General features: G+C 36.0%; 1 protein-coding gene and 1 long non-coding RNA gene across 4 annotated transcripts; one reads left to right on the forward strand and one right to left on the reverse strand.

Moving 5' to 3' along the window:
• The first annotated feature begins 7,702 nt into the window (after positions 1 to 7,702).
• On the forward strand, positions 7,703 to 8,866 carry LOC118646313. Its single transcript, XR_004963869.1, has 2 exons — positions 7,703 to 7,901; positions 7,979 to 8,866. It is a non-coding gene; the product is annotated as an uncharacterized LOC118646313 (long non-coding RNA).
• A 60-nt stretch (positions 8,867 to 8,926) lies between these two features.
• Positions 8,927 to 10,835, reverse strand: LOC118646307. 3 transcript variants are annotated; one of them, XR_004963868.1, is made up of 5 exons: positions 10,729 to 10,835; positions 10,002 to 10,268; positions 9,402 to 9,506; positions 9,155 to 9,314; positions 8,932 to 9,091 (listed from the first exon to the last, which is right to left on the reverse strand). XR_004963868.1 is itself a non-coding variant. In XM_036288900.1 (4 exons), exons 2-4 carry the CDS (start codon positions 9,546 to 9,548, stop codon positions 8,982 to 8,984), a joined length of 417 nt encoding a protein of 138 aa, XP_036144793.1. In that variant the 5' UTR covers positions 9,549 to 10,268; positions 10,729 to 10,835; the 3' UTR covers positions 8,927 to 8,981. The 3 variants fall into 3 exon arrangements, 2 of the variants coding, with proteins under 2 accessions (XP_036144793.1, XP_036144799.1); XM_036288900.1 differs by having other exon boundaries at positions 8,927 to 9,091; positions 9,402 to 10,268; XM_036288906.1 differs by having other exon boundaries at positions 8,927 to 9,091; positions 9,402 to 10,261; positions 10,729 to 10,825.
• Between the last annotated feature and the right edge of the window lie 5,296 nt (positions 10,836 to 16,131).

Here is a 16,131-nt window from a genome sequence, read left to right on the forward strand (position 1 = left end):
ACTAACGTAGATGTAGACTGCTCTTTGCGCTTCAACTTGTAACAGTCTGATTTAACATGTCCCTTTGCCTTGCAATAGGCACACACCACATCCTTCGAGAGCACTGGTGAAGATGGTTTCTTTTGAGAAGAGTCCATGGTATTATGCAAGTCCTTGGAGTCTCGTGACTTGTCCTTTTTTGGCAAAACAGGTGATGAACGTTTTGGCGTTGCGCCTGCGGCTTTTATGGTAAAATGCATCCTGTCTAGGAATTCATCCACTGTGTTTACATTCAGAGAAGCAGCGGTGCTCCGAATGACAAAATTAGTAATGCCACTGATGAGAAACTGAATTATCTCCCTAGGTGGCAGTCTAAGAGGGAGTAACAGCTTCATCTTATGTGTAACGTAGTCCTGGAAGCTCTCCTTTGAGTAGTTCCATTTTCTAGACTCAACTTTCTGCATTGTCTCTTGATACGAAAGTCTTCGTCTAAATCGTTGGGCGATAGCAGCTTTAAAGATATCCCACGATTCATTCACAAGTTCGACATCTAGCTCGAACCATTCTTTTGCAGTTTTTTGCAGCTTGGTTGTAGCGGCTAACAATTTGATGTTACTGCTAGCGCCATGTACTGTAGCAATCCTTTCAATTTTATTGAGCCAGAGCTCAACATCATCATCTTCTGAGCCGTGAAAATGAGGAATCTGCGAAGCCAGAAGAGAGACAGCTTGCGCAGGGGGCACGGTTGCAAACTCAGGTCGATAAGCATTTGAATGTCCAGACAAGAATTGTGATTGATGATCCTCGACACTGATATTCCTCGTCGTAGCCAGTGGATTACGCAAATCTGACGATGTATTCTGAGTCGGGTTTACGTTCAACGTTGACAGCTGAGAAACACGTTCCGTGAGGAATGCAATTTGTTGCATCATATGACGCATCACTACTTGAGGTATTTGAGAATCGGCGGGTACAGTACCTTCTTGTAACAGACGATCTTCCTCGTCTCCTTGGATACTTTTCCACTCGGATGTATTATCCGTCGGGCCTTGATAGCCTGCAAAATGCGACATGATCGCATCAACACACTCTTCCTTAGAATTTTTCTCGGGAAGGTCATATTTCTTGAGCTCTTCTTTAAGTTCAGAAAGCGAGAACTTATTTAATTTAACACGCAATGACTCCATTATTACGTGGTATCACCGACGAGTTCACATCGACGGCAAACAGTAAAACAAAAGTACGGCAGTAGAAAGAAAAACCGTTGACTATGGAAAATTCCAGCACACACTCAAAATGGCGGAAGAACTAAACGCGGGAGCACGAAGACAACACGCGCGAACGAGCCAATATGGCGGAGAGACTATAACTTGAGCGAAGTTACGAATTCGCGAAACGAATATGATTAGTACGACGGCACAAACTGCTACGTGGTTTGTAAACTATATTTCTTCATCCCACTTCTGAATTTTGTGGCTGTAAGGCGGGGGTACTGATTTTAAAAGAACCGCGGAAAGCCAAAGGAAAGATCTGGAACGTTCGAGAGGGAGATTGAATAGAAAAACTCTCGTAACGGGATTTTAATGTCAGGATAGATAGCTTGGGGAATAGGGAATTGGACACAACCACGACGTAGCAGAAGAAAGCACTAATTCACAGTTAATGAAAATACTGGTTTTATTTGGTAGCACGAACACTCGCGTACATCTCGTCTTTTTTTTGCGTGCAGCCGTACACCGCGAGAGAGTTCTCCTCCGCGCGCTCTTCTTCTTCTTCCTTGTCGTCTGCACAGCTAGGTGTCGCATCAATCGACCAATAGTGTGCACGAAACTGCTGTTACGCCAATAAGGCGTAGTACAATATATCACGTGGACGGAAGGCCCAATCGCTGTCGCGGATTAGGTGACTCGAGCGCCTCGGCAAACGCAATGCCATTTCTTCACAAGTGGCGCGAAAAACAAAATTTGGTGTCGCGTACTAGAGCTACCTTACACAATTGTGAATATTAATTAAGGATAATTTTAATCGGCCGAAACATAATTAATAATATGTATCGGCACATATTGCTTATAAATCGGCATTACTCTTGAAGCCTGAGAAATAGTAACTATTTGAGAAATCATCCGCGCCAATTTGAAACATGGTCAATCCCAAAATCATATTGAAACAAATTCCATTAATAAGACTCGGGAGAATTAGATAATATTTTCTATTAAAAGGCTTCCAAGAACAAGATGCTGCACCGCGACAGGTGATGCAATTGATGATACATACTTTAACATTGAAAAAGTCTGACATTGAGACTGTTTAGACTATCTGATAACTTTGATATCGATATGCCGCCGATTTCACCCTACTCATCTATGCATCGGAACTAGGGCAACCGAGGCGCGGGGGCGGGTAACTAAGATGCATTATAATATAAAAGACGGTATCTTGTCCCGGCGCGCGGTACTCCAGTATCGTTACAATAATATCTCCGTAACAGTCTTAAGTGATCGCAATATTCCGAAAAGGAATCTTGGTGATAGTTTGAAATTACACCAAGAACGAAGTCTTAGCGATCTGTCGGAACCCGGAAGGAAGGAAACAGGGGAAATAAGATCTTAAATTGTGGCCCTTGCGGACCCGGAGTCATCCGTAAGTACCAGCAATCTCATTTAAATTAAAAGGCATTATTATCGTGACTTTATATTGTCTTGCGAATTTATTGCTTGAGCCTTATATGTGAATATATATATATGTGTGTGTGTGTGTGTAGAACTTGTATCTCAGTGACCGATCAAGTTATCCGCGCGAATCAGGAAATAATCTTAAATTTTGTAAAGCTTAGAATCTTTCAATTAAAAGATAGTAATTAATCATGCCTAATTTGAATTTAATAACGGAACTATTAAGATATGATTAATTACACATCGTCTAGAATATTCAAATTTTGATGAAATAACCATTAATAGGTTTTTTATTAAATGAAATAATCAGGAATTAGCAAAATTGACAGCTATTAAATGATATAGTATTATTTCGATATGAACAAAGGAAATAATGAATTCTATACGATCTTGATCGATCATACACATTATTGTATTGTGAATTATTATTTCGCCGCATGTACTTGCGAACTATTTTATCGTACGTTCTTGTGAATCTCTCGTTTTGCCCATTATTTGTGAATCTCTATTTCGTTTGTAGATGCTGAGCATTATTACATATTATTCTGTTATGCATTGAATATAAATTGTGAATTATTGTTGGTTGTCTTATTATACTAACTTTATTGAGAAGACGAACAATGATGATGATTTAATTATTACTCGTGCCTGATATTTTGTAAAATTATTAATTATCTTGTTGATACCAAATGTCTTGGCAAATTATTAAATTGGAAAACTAATCATTTCAGTAATGTTAAATATTGTTACAATTTATGATGTTGAACAATTTCTGTTCCAGAAATTATTGTAAAAAATTATGTTAAACGTTTTTATGAAATTATTACTCGTCTCGTTACTATATTATATTGAATATTTTCAGAATCTAATTGTTCTAATAATATTGAATATTTTCCCTAAATTATTACATTAAATATTTCGCTGAGTCATTACTCGTCTTATTAATATGGAATATTAAATATTTTCGTGCTTTGGTAGTTTGACCCTATCTTGAACTTATTGTACTAAATTATTTTATTAATTACTCTTGCGAACCTATTGTTTCCTTAGCATCGAATTTATCCAAAATTATTATACCAAAATATTGCTAAAATTATTGTTGCTTAACAATATTTCCCTGCAAATTACTAGTATGATAATTATCTTAAATTCATTATAATTTTATTGTATAATTATTATAAAACCTTATTGAATACCATCACAAATAATCATTTTGAATAATTTTGTGAAACTCTTAATCTCCGTTAAATTAAACGTTGCTCTGATTCTATTTCGTTGAATTATTACTACCGAATATCCCTGTATATCAGTGCTTGAGCCTAGTTGCCCTTTTCGAGCCGATTCCCGAACGCGCCGCCTCATATGCCCCCACTACCGCGCGCGGCCTTGACGGCCGAGCCGCCGATCTCGCCCGTACGCTTTGTCTCAGGAGCAGCTCTGTATAAGAAATGGTGCCCTGCACCACAAAATTCATTAAAATTACTCTAAGTAAATAATTTTTGTTTTTATAAACAAAAAAGTACTAACTTTTTTATTACTAATTTATTTTATGTAGTATAACAATATGTAAAAACGTAATATGTAAATTAGAATTTTGACAATAGTTTTCCACATCACCCGTGAGGTGGAAAACTATTATTCATGCGTTTTTTTTAAAGTGGTTTCCTCAGTGGGCCTAATCCACTAAAAGATAAAATATAATATACAGCTTGGCAGGAAAACAAAATTTTATATATTATAAGATATATAAAAACGACAGGAAAAGATTAGAAGAATGCCAAGCTATATATTATATTTCATCTTTTAGTGGATTAGGCCTACTGAGAAAACCACTTAAAAAAAAGCATCAATAATAATACCTCACGAGTGATGTGGAAATTAAACTATTGTCAAAATTCTAATTTATATATTATGTTTTTACATATTGTTATACTACATATGAAATAAATTAGTAATAAAAAAGTTAGTAATTTTTTGTTTATAAAAACAAAAATTATTTACTTAAAGTAATTTTAATGAATTTTGTGGTGCAGGGCACCATTTCTTATACAGAGCTGCTCCTGAGACAAAGCGTACGGGCGAGATCGGCGGCTCGGCCATCAAGGCCGCGCGCGGTAGTGGGGGCATAGGAGGCGGCGCGTTCGGGAATCGGCTCGAAAAGGGCAACTAAGCTCAAGCACTGCTGTATATCATCATTTAGAATATCATTCCGAATTCAACACATTAATGGTATCACCTTTAATCATTACTTTACCCAGAGACAGAACATATTTGGAATTATTCAACATCTTTTCCGCATCCCTGCCATTATTCAACCTGAGTCCCTCTTAGTTCCTAATAAATTTGTATTACTTGAGTTTCCCTGCAACTTGTTGAACGCTCTTTATCATCCGATGTAGCTAAACATACCCAATAGCCATACTATTTGTCCTAAAGATTCCGCAACTGTGGTAGTAACGGAAAACAGGCCAACATCCGAATGAGACAAAAGCGAGCGAGACAAAAAGCCTTGTGTCCGAGGTCTATGCAGGTTCTCAGGTTTGCATGTGCTGAGAGACCCCGGTAGAAACGTATCCGCCTATAACTGAATGGTTGCTTGCGGCGAGCGTAGATCGGCATAGACAAAGTTGTGAATTCTTACTTCTGCTAATAGTATGGGCTTACGCGAATAATAACAACTATTAAGAGCAAGACATAAAAGTCCTTCCGTCTCCTTTCCCTACAAAACACTAAATCATTCAATTTTATCTCTCCTTAGGACAACAAGCTCATCTATCATCCTAACTTTAGACGAGACAGGGTAAGGTTTCGACTATCCTCATTCAAATCCAAGTCCACTCACGAAATTCCTCATTTCTTCATTCATGTAGATGACGCCACCAGCAGACTACACGCGGAGGAGGCGCTTTTTCCGCCGCTACGAGCAGTACGTGGGGGCGCGCTCGCGCATTCTACGTCTAATCCGTTCCATCGATTTAGATGTTCCTCACTTATTTAATTTAACTCACCAAGCCGCTCAGATTCAAATAGCGCTAAATTCAAGTACAAGAGCCTGCTTTGGGTTAACCCCCGTGGAGGTGAATGAGCGCCAGGCCACCAACCCTCAGCCCACCCCCCAAACCTCAGACGCCAGCACCTCAACAGACGACCTTCCCTTCATCGATTACACCCCCTTTGAAGCCCTTTCACCCCTAACGCCAAATGACTTCGACGATCTAATAGGCTCCCTTGCAAACCCCGACCCTATCACGGAATAATCATATGAGCATCGCACATGTACCCCTACCCCCCCCCCCTTTGGTAGTAAACAATAAAGAGAAGTAGCAGTATAAAACAAGAGTAATTGCCATAAAAGTCATTCTATTCACCTACGCACTAATTCTCCTATACCGATCCTAGCTCTCGACATCCCGAGGTATTGCCGGCCCAGCAGGTAGCCTCAAAAGCATAGAGAGCGTCACTATTTTCAGCGACTTAGGTACGCCGGAAGTAGGAAGGTCTGTCCTCCGGGACGTGACATAAGCATGTAAAAATATAATACAAATTTAATTCATGTTGATGTCTCCTACTAAGACATTTTCACACCGGTTTTTAGATTTTAGCACTGAGGTTATGCTCAATTGCTAAATTCTCTCTAAAATGCGTTTTATGCGTTTACATCGACATTTGTATCACTTGGTACGCGTATCAGTTTAGTACGATACTCCTACTTGATACGCTTGTACCAATTGATCCGGCAGCGTTTACATCGTGCGTACTAAATATTTAGTAGGAATTTGATACGAATATGGTACCTGATACGCGTATCAAATGCACGATGTAAACTAAGCCTATGTCTGCTAGCTCAACGCCCAATTTTTATTTATTAATTCTGACTAAACTATTATTTCCCAAATTATAAGAGCGATTTCTTAAACTTGCCCAAACGATTCCCAAACGATTGGAAAAGTCAAAAATAAAAAATATTAAAGTCGTCTGCTAAATGAACTGAACTACAGTATAATGGCGTTTTCGACTCGTGCTGGGTTAACCCATTTCAGTTTCTTTTCCTCTGAAACTGACCAATCACAGTTATTCCCTTCTTCAGAAGAATGGCTGTGATTGGTATTATGACGTCATTAATCGCTCCCGGAGCGATTAACCCATCCCGGTCGAAAACGCTATAATGCCCGATTTCCTCACGTCCAGTTATCTTGCGGTTAAACTTATCCAGATGATAAACTACCAGATCCATGCACGTGATTGGTTAAAAGATGGATATATAAGATGGATTTAAAATAATAATTATTAATGATAACATGAAAATTAAGTTTCTTTATTGTAACGAGCTGGTACCATGGATAATTTTAGAAAAAATTTGAGATACAAACAAAAACAATTATTTTATTCTCAAAAATATTTCAATGAACTAAATATCATATTATTAAATTATGTATATACTTGATGATATAACTGTGGAATTGCTGTCGATGACAAACAAGCTGTATGTCTGTTTGATAAAAAAGTTGACCCATCTTTGAGAAGTATTTTATCTTGATATAAAATATCATCAAGAGTAAAATGTTTCTCATAAATAACCGCTTTATCAGGAAAAGGTTCTGATCGCTGAAGGGCTCTCTGCCATTGTTGGTGGCGGTGTGGATTCTGAACAAATAGATTTATTAGATATTAAGATATATATACACATATTGTGTTATTTGTCTTCTTTATCTCTAATACATACCTTTGGAACGAAAAAAAGTCTGCATTTTTTAATAATACCTTCCTTAGTTAAATAATTCTCAGTTGCCGATCCTGAAATGCATCCTGGATATGTGCATACCGAGACAGCACATGTAGATTATGAGAACGATAGTAGGATATTGCGAAAGTATATTGCAATATTCGTATAATATTGGAGATACGTCTGTGATATGCCGAGTATATACTCATAATGTACTATGTCCGCGTTGCCTTATCCCATAGAATTTCGCTGGCAGTTTGTGAAAATATACCGAATATATCTCAAGAATGTTATACGTATGTCTAAAGTATATCTTCAGTATATTCACAATATGTCTACAGTATGTTCGCATTATATGAGCTCATGCATAATGAGAGGAATAAGGAACAAGGAATTAAACATACAGAATTAGCAAGAAGAAAGAAGAGGAATTAATCATTTCGCACATCAAGAAGCTATCGCGAGAAATGAAGTGTAATATCTGTTAAATACGCTGGGGTGCTTTGGGAAATTATGCTCAAATAATTGTAGGTTATAACCTAAATAATATATATATATATTATTATAGTTTACGTTACTATATTATATCTTATGTGCATACTAGAGTTATCTGGGCGTAATTCCTGAGAAAACCACGTTGTCCGTGAGTTCGTGTTCGCACGTCCACACCCTACACTTCCCACACAACACATGGACACGATTACGACATAAATCGGATATCCGAAACGGGTCCTAAGGACATCCGATAGACATCCCGTGTACATCCCATGGACGTAAAAACGGTTGTCCTATGTCTCGCCAAAAGACATCCAAAGGACGTCCTTAGAATGTCCTCACCGGACATAAAATGGTCATCATTTGGACATATATAATTTTGCTAAAAAATGCACTGAAACAACTAAAAATTAGCTTGATTCATAAATAAAATGTCGAGATATGTTAAGTTAATATATAAGTTAACTTAACATATCTCGACATTTTATTTATGAATCAAGCCAATTTTTAGTGCTTCAGTGCATTTTTTAGCAAAATTATATATGTTAACATTAGACAATTTTGTATACGTCGATAGTCGAAGCTTTCTACGATGAAGTTTTCATCGGATAAATGTGAGAAATTTGGACTATAACTTTGAAACTCTGGTAAAAATATAGTAACGTCTTAATTGTTTTTTTTCATATTCTATTTCTGAGATTATAAAACAATTAATATAAGAAAAAATTATTTAAGTTGTTTTTAATTTTTTTCAAATTATAATTTATGTCTGGAGTAAAATAAAAAAAAAACATTACTGTTTTTACCATAGTTCCGGAATTATGTAGTAATTCAAATTTCACATCTATCTGGTAAAAATTTTATCGTAGAAAGCATTAGCTAGCTATTGATCAGTAAAAAATAATAAAGTATTAATATATTTCGACATTTCATTTATAAATCAACCCAAATTTTTCGTGAATTACTTTTGATGAGAGGACAGTTGTTGGAGCACAAATAAAATATACATATTCACTTTGACATATTTTATATATATATATATATATATATATAAAGGAGAAGAAAAACAAACAATTAAGTTTTATTTTATCAGGTAGGTATATAATATACATTCAGATATTGTCTTCTGGGTTTTTTATCCTCTCAGACGAACGGCGGAACCAGTTAATTATGGTTAACTCCACATTCCTATCGTCAATATTGAAATGCTGCTTTGCAGAAACTGCGAACAAGAATTCAAGTATTATATCGTCAATTTTTGTCATCGACTATTAAATATACATACTAAATAATGCACGTGAAACGAAAGTTCCGTTGAACTTTTCATTCTTTTTGAGTCCTTGCCAGGATATTTTTGTTGCTACACAAGGCGAAAACACGGCTCGTAATATTCGTCGAATATGCTCAGCACCATTTTTTCCCCCACGAGTGGAAAACATTTTCTCCTGAAAGAATAAAAAAAATTTAATTTAATCTTTATCGTCGATTACTTGTACCATTTTTAGAATCGTTACTGTGTTATAAATACTTACAAGCTGTTCACGCGCAGCAGCGTTGTTTGACAATAATGTCTCAAATTCATGCCAATCATTTAGCGTTTTCAATGGAAAAACTGGTAAAAAGTTTTCCAATTCTTCCTGTCTCGCGTTCAAGAGTGTTACGTATAGAAAAAAATACATGTAAAATTAAATTTTTATCTGCTAATTTAAATGAGTTTAGATGGCCAAAGAAGGATGACATTCAAGAAGTAGATAAAGAATTTATAATGTATGGGCCGATATATCTTTAAATGGGATAAATCCTTTTACAATTAGTAAAGAAATACGTTCAAATATCGAAAAAAGATTCAAAACATTCAAAAATAATTATTTCATATAATTTTAGTAATAACTTATATTTTATGTTATATTTTTATAAGAATTTTATATTTCCATAAAAGTACTCTAACAAAGAGTTTCTTGAAGCAAAGTTAAATACTTTGTATAAAACTGTTAATTTGCCACAATATTTAATTCGTTTTAAGCCGGCGAGCAAAGAAATACACGTTAATTAAACAAAATGATTAATACAAGTAACCGTATCAGTAACATTCAATTCTACGGACTTCAATGTATAAACAGCTATGTACTTACGGAGCTTTAGGTCCTCTATTTCCAATATCAAGGTTAATTTCTCTATTTCCAATATCAAGGTGCGTTCACCTTTTTCGTACCTCGTACCTTTTTCGCACCTTGTACCTTTTTCAACTTCGGATCTTTCCGCAACTTGTATTCGACATTCAATTACCTTCCCGTCGATTAATCTTTGCTGCGACATAACATCGTCTACGTCGCTTCGTTTTATAAATTTCCCGCTGCAGCTCGGATATCTCCTCAGCGTTGAGACCCTCTTTCTGCAGTCTACAAAAACAAAAAATTCTTAAAAAAAAAAACAATTTCTCGTATTTTCTTGCTACGTCTATCGACAAGTGTTTGACTATAAACTATTCTGTAAACACTAACGATATCGTTACGTGTTCTACGCAGTTTTTCTATATCGTAGAACTGCGCAGAACACTTAACGATATCGTTAGCGTTTACAGAATAGGCCCCTTAATTCTTGTAAAATATACGACGAGTACCCTTTTATCGCATGGCAATAATACGGGATCAATACAAAATGAGATATTATATTGTTTAATCTTTTAAATGCCTAATATTTTCTATGCAACTTTTACAACCAAAAATAACCTCAAATTTATAAGTAGACTATATTTCAATAAATTATCAATATATTTCATATAATTATTTTATAAAAGTAAAGATTTATGTCAGGTAATATTTAGAACAATATTTTATTAAAGAAAGAAAGATTACGTACCTTTCAAAAATGCAGATGAACTGCTGGCTACTGCCGGCTAACTTTACACACACACACCACGTAAGAATGTCTCTCCACTCACACACGTCGCTCGCTTAGCTACCGAGAGTCGCCAATCGCGCACGCGCATGGCGAGCTTTGCAACGCGATAGCCAATCACAGACACACTCAACTTTTACTTAATATAATATATTTTAAATAATTTCCTTATTTTAAACAACTTTATACAACTATAATTAACAAAAAGGTTTAGTTTTTCATATTTAACTAGTAACATTATTAGTTGAAAATATTTAAACAATTAATAAAAAATGTATAAACAATATTTTTTCTTATTTTGAAATAATTAAAAATATACGTTGTATAAATTTTATAAAATTTAAATTTTATTAATTATTAAGATATAGAATACAAATTATATTATAGCATTGTTATCTTCACGATAATTATTTATATTACATTATACTACGATATTTTAGGACATCCGGAACACGTCTTTCGGACATCCTGTTGTAGTTGCGATTTAACGGGACGTCCGGATAACGTACTTCGGATATCCCGCGGACATCCGAAATACGAGGACATAAACAGGACTTTTCAGGACACATATAGGATATCCGAAGGACGTCCGTGTGTTGTGTGGGTTTGCCATGTGTCTGCGTCAAGTGAGGCCCGATTGCGCACATAAGCGATTGGATACAGTAGTATTTCCCGATTGGACACGGACTTAATTAAACACAGACCCGATTGGACACAAACCCAATTGCCCACGGACCCGATTGCACACGGACCCGATAGGGCACCGACCCGTTTGCACACCGACCCGATTGCACACGGACCCGATTGCGCACCGACCCGATTGCACACGACCCGATTGCACACGACCCATTTGCACACGGACCCGATTGGACACGGACTCGATTGGACACAGACCCGATTGAACACGGACTCGATTGGACACAGTCTCGAATGCACGCCGTACCGATCGGACACAGTCCCAATTGGACACGGACCCGATTGGACACGGACCCGATTGCACACGGAACTGATTGCACACCGACCCGATTGCACACGGACCCGATTGCGCACCGACCCGTTTGCACACGGATCTGATTGCGCACCGACCTGATTGCACATGACCTGTTTGCACACGGACCCGATTGCACACGATACGCTTCCGCATCGCAGAATAAGCAAAAATAACCTGTGGATAGCACAGAAAATTTAGAATAAAATTTTATAAATATTTTACAAATTTATTTTTAAAAAACATTTTTTAAATTATATAATCGTTTTCATAAATTATTTAGAAGTTATTATTAACAATATATAAAATATATTTTTAAAATGTACTAAAAAATATTCATGGTATATAAACTCGAAATATTTTTGTATTTTTGTATAATAGCATAAATATTTATTTTTAATATTTTCATAAATATTTATCATAATTATTTTATACTTGACAAACTCAGACATAAAAATACATACAAAATATTTATTATAATTTTATTTTTTCTTATACATATTTTATAGTCGCAAACCTATGTGGTGCAGAAAATGTTTTGTGCACACACACACACACACACACACACACACACACACACACACACACACACGGGGGGGGGGCTGCAAGGGGGGCTTCGCCCTCCTCCCGCACCCACCCCGTCCAAGTCGCTAACCCATGTACTATCTAATATGCGGAATCGTATCGTGTGCAATCGGGTCCGTGTGCAAACGGGTCGGTGCGCAATCGGGTCCGTGCGCAATTGCTTCCGTGTGCAAACGGGTCGGTGCGCAATCGAGTCCGTGTGCAATCGGGTCAGTGTGCAATCGGGTCTGTGTCCAATCGGGTCTGTGTCCAATTAAGTCCGTGTCCAATCGGGTCCGTGTTCAATCGGGTGTGTCCAATCGGGAAATACTACTGTATCCAATCGCTTATGTGCGCAATCGAGACAATCCCGTCTGCGTCACACAGCAGACGAAAATGCGTAACGTTACAGATAGCGTTGACATGATTCACTTTCAATATTACGCGGATATTTTGGAAATATGTGATAGATATACATGAGATATATCATAGGATATTTTACGGACGTTTTGAGTATATTAGATATAATCTCAGTACATTCAGTAAGAGTTGCGAAGTTCAGTCGCTATATTCTAAGTTTATCTTGAGGATATACCAAAATGACCTACTGAGACGTTATATGAATGTTTTATGTATATTCGGTACGATCACAGTACATTCCGTATGAGAGTAGAATATTCGCACGATATCTGATGCTGTCTAAGTACCCTTCCCATTTTAAAATTCTTCGTTATCCGTCAATACCCGTCCCTTCCTCAGGAAGTAAAATCGACCGATTACGTCGACCGGGTTGAGAAATTTCAGTTGAATATATAAGAAATCAGTGAACACATCCGCACACGTTCACGTTTGTTCAAACTAGATTTGCTAAGTTGGTTCATATTAACTCATAGAGCTTGTATTAATGGAGGAGCCATTGCTATATGCCGGAGTCCGCGCGAGGAGAATCGACAGAGCCATTAATATATTCTCATATATTTTGTCTCTTTTCGTGTTGGACATCCCCACCACTCCGTTTTCTAGAAGGAAAGAGCGCCACACATACGAGCAGTACGACACCCAGATAGCACAAGGACATCCATTGTATGTCCAATGGATATCTGCTTCTGGACATTCGGACGTCCATTAAGAGTCCAAATAAGATCCGTTGGACATTCGATGGACGTCCATAGGATATACCTTTGACACAACTTTGTACGTTCATAGAAAGTTCTTTAATGGACGTCTATAAGATATACGTTTGTCACAATTTCGGACATTTATAGAAAGTCCGAAATAAATCAAATTTTAGACCTATTATGGTTTGATTATTTCTTTTGAACCTTTTTCAATTAAAGGGTTTGCTGCAATAGTGGGTTAATCCACATTTTGTGAAAATTATCGACATAAAGCATGGACTGCGCATTTCCTGCAAAAAACTCTTGAAAAGTGTCCGGCAGAAAGACAAAAAGGAGACATGGTCCGGGTCAATTTCTTTCTCTGTCTAGCGCCCATTATGCTACTGGTTATGCAGAGACAACGCTTGACTCAGATCGATTGCTGTATTCCTCTTTTGGTCGGAAAAAGAAACAAAAAAAAGAAAAAGAAAAAAACAAAAATAAAAAAACAAAACGATAAAAAACGAAAAAGAAACAATAATATATTATAACAAACATTTAAAAAAATACCAATAATTAATAATGTTAATAATAAATAAAAAAATAATACGTATTATTTCGTATTATTTCATATTATATCTAAAAGTAGAACAATTAAAATAAACCTTTTGAAAATTAAAAATAATATAATTTATTATTATTTATAAATTAATGTTAATTAAAAATATTGTAAATAATATATATATATATATATAATTTACAATATTTCTTTTAGATTATATAATAAAAATAAAGATAAATTATATAAAAGTAAGATCCAAGTGCGGACATAAATCAGATATCCAGCATAGGACGTTATGAATAAAACGTCCGTTTTAATTCCAATAATGGGCATCCTATGAATGTCCATTTTATGACCATGGACATGCGGATCTGAATTAGACTTAAAATGGACGTCCTTGGAACATCCAGTGTTATTTGGGCAGGTACGAGCCTACTTACTTGAGGTCTGTTTGCGTCACATGCTCCGACATGCTCCTATTCACCCCAACGCACTCCAATACGTTGATTCCGATGACGCCAACCTATTAGAATGCGTTGGAGTGAGTAGGAGCATGTCGGGGCCTGGCGACGCGAACAAACCATTGATGTCTACTTGGGCCTTGGGCTGTTACAATTAGTACAAAAAATTTTTACATACGAAAGTAATACTGTGCATTCATTGATTGGCATGCATCTTTTAGATTCTAAATTATGTACCACTTAATGAATGCACAATGATATCTTTGTAAGCAATTTTTTTCATACGAGTTCGAGAATTGGGCCTCAGATTGTATAGTTAAGAATCTGTTTCCACACGAAAAAAGACAGAATATATTCACCTCTCTATCGATTCTCCTCGCGCGCGTCGCGATCATCGATATATAGTACTGGATGGAACATGCGGCAAAATTTCTTTGACGTTCCGTCTGGAGAGATCTAGAAAGAGAGAAGTAGATGTGTGGGCTCGGATCTCTCTTTCTACTCTCCCTTCATTGGTTGAATTTTGTGTTAGGAGAAAGGAAACAATATCGTATCCTACAACGCTTTTAATGTGTATTGCTATACATCCCAGTGAACACAGTAATATAGCAGCAGTGTAACAGCAATGTAACCGAATATAACAGGTTACGTTACTCTGAAATTACACGTAACTTACATGTAAGTTACAACTTCCGACTCAGCAATATAACATGTTATAATTACATGTTATCTAATCGTTACACAACAGTTACAAAAAAAAATAAAATAAAATAAAAATTTTATTTTTTAAAAATTATTTTTATCAACAGCACATACTACATTTAGAATAAATTTTTATTAATTAATTAAATTTAAATTATGTAATTCTTTATTTTATTCTTACTTGCCGCTGCTTGGTTTGAACCCGGGACCTTAGGATGACGAACCTTGTACTCTACTCCAGATAGCACAAAGACATCCATTGTATGTCCAATGGATATCCGCTTTTGGACATTCGGACGTCCATTAAGAGTCCAAATAAGGTCCGTCGGACATTCGATGGACGTCCATAGGATATACGTTTGGCACAACTTTGTACATTCATAGAAAGTCCTATAATGGACGTCCATGGGATATACGTTTGTTACAATTTCGGACATTCATAGAAAGTTCGAAATAAACCAAATTTTGGACCTATTATGGTTTGATTATTTCTTTTGGGCCTTTTTCAATAAAAGGGCTTGCTGCAATAGTGGATTAATCTACATTTTGTAAAAATCATCAACATAAAGCATGGACTGCGCATTTCCTGCAAAAAGCTCTTGAAAAGTGTCCGGCGTAAAGACAAAGAGGAGATGTGGTCCGGGTCAATTTCTTTCTCTGTCTAGCGACCATTATGCTACTGGTTAGACAGAGACAGCTCTTGACCCGGACCAATTGCTGTGTCCCTTTTTTGGTCAGAAAAAGAAACAAAAAAACAAAAAAAAACAAAAAAGAAAAAGAAAAAGAAACAAAAAAACAAAAACGATAAAAAACGAAAAAGAAACAATAATATATTACAACAAACATTTAAAAAAATACCAATAATTAATAATGTTAATAATAAATAAAAAAATAATACGTATTATTTCATATTATTTCATATTATATCTAAAAATAGAACAATTAAAATAAACCTTTTAAAAATTAAAAATAATATAATTTATTATTATT

This window comes from Monomorium pharaonis, chromosome 1 (assembly GCF_013373865.1).
Source record: "Monomorium pharaonis isolate MP-MQ-018 chromosome 1, ASM1337386v2, whole genome shotgun sequence".
NCBI lineage: Eukaryota > Metazoa > Arthropoda > Insecta > Hymenoptera > Formicidae > Monomorium > Monomorium pharaonis.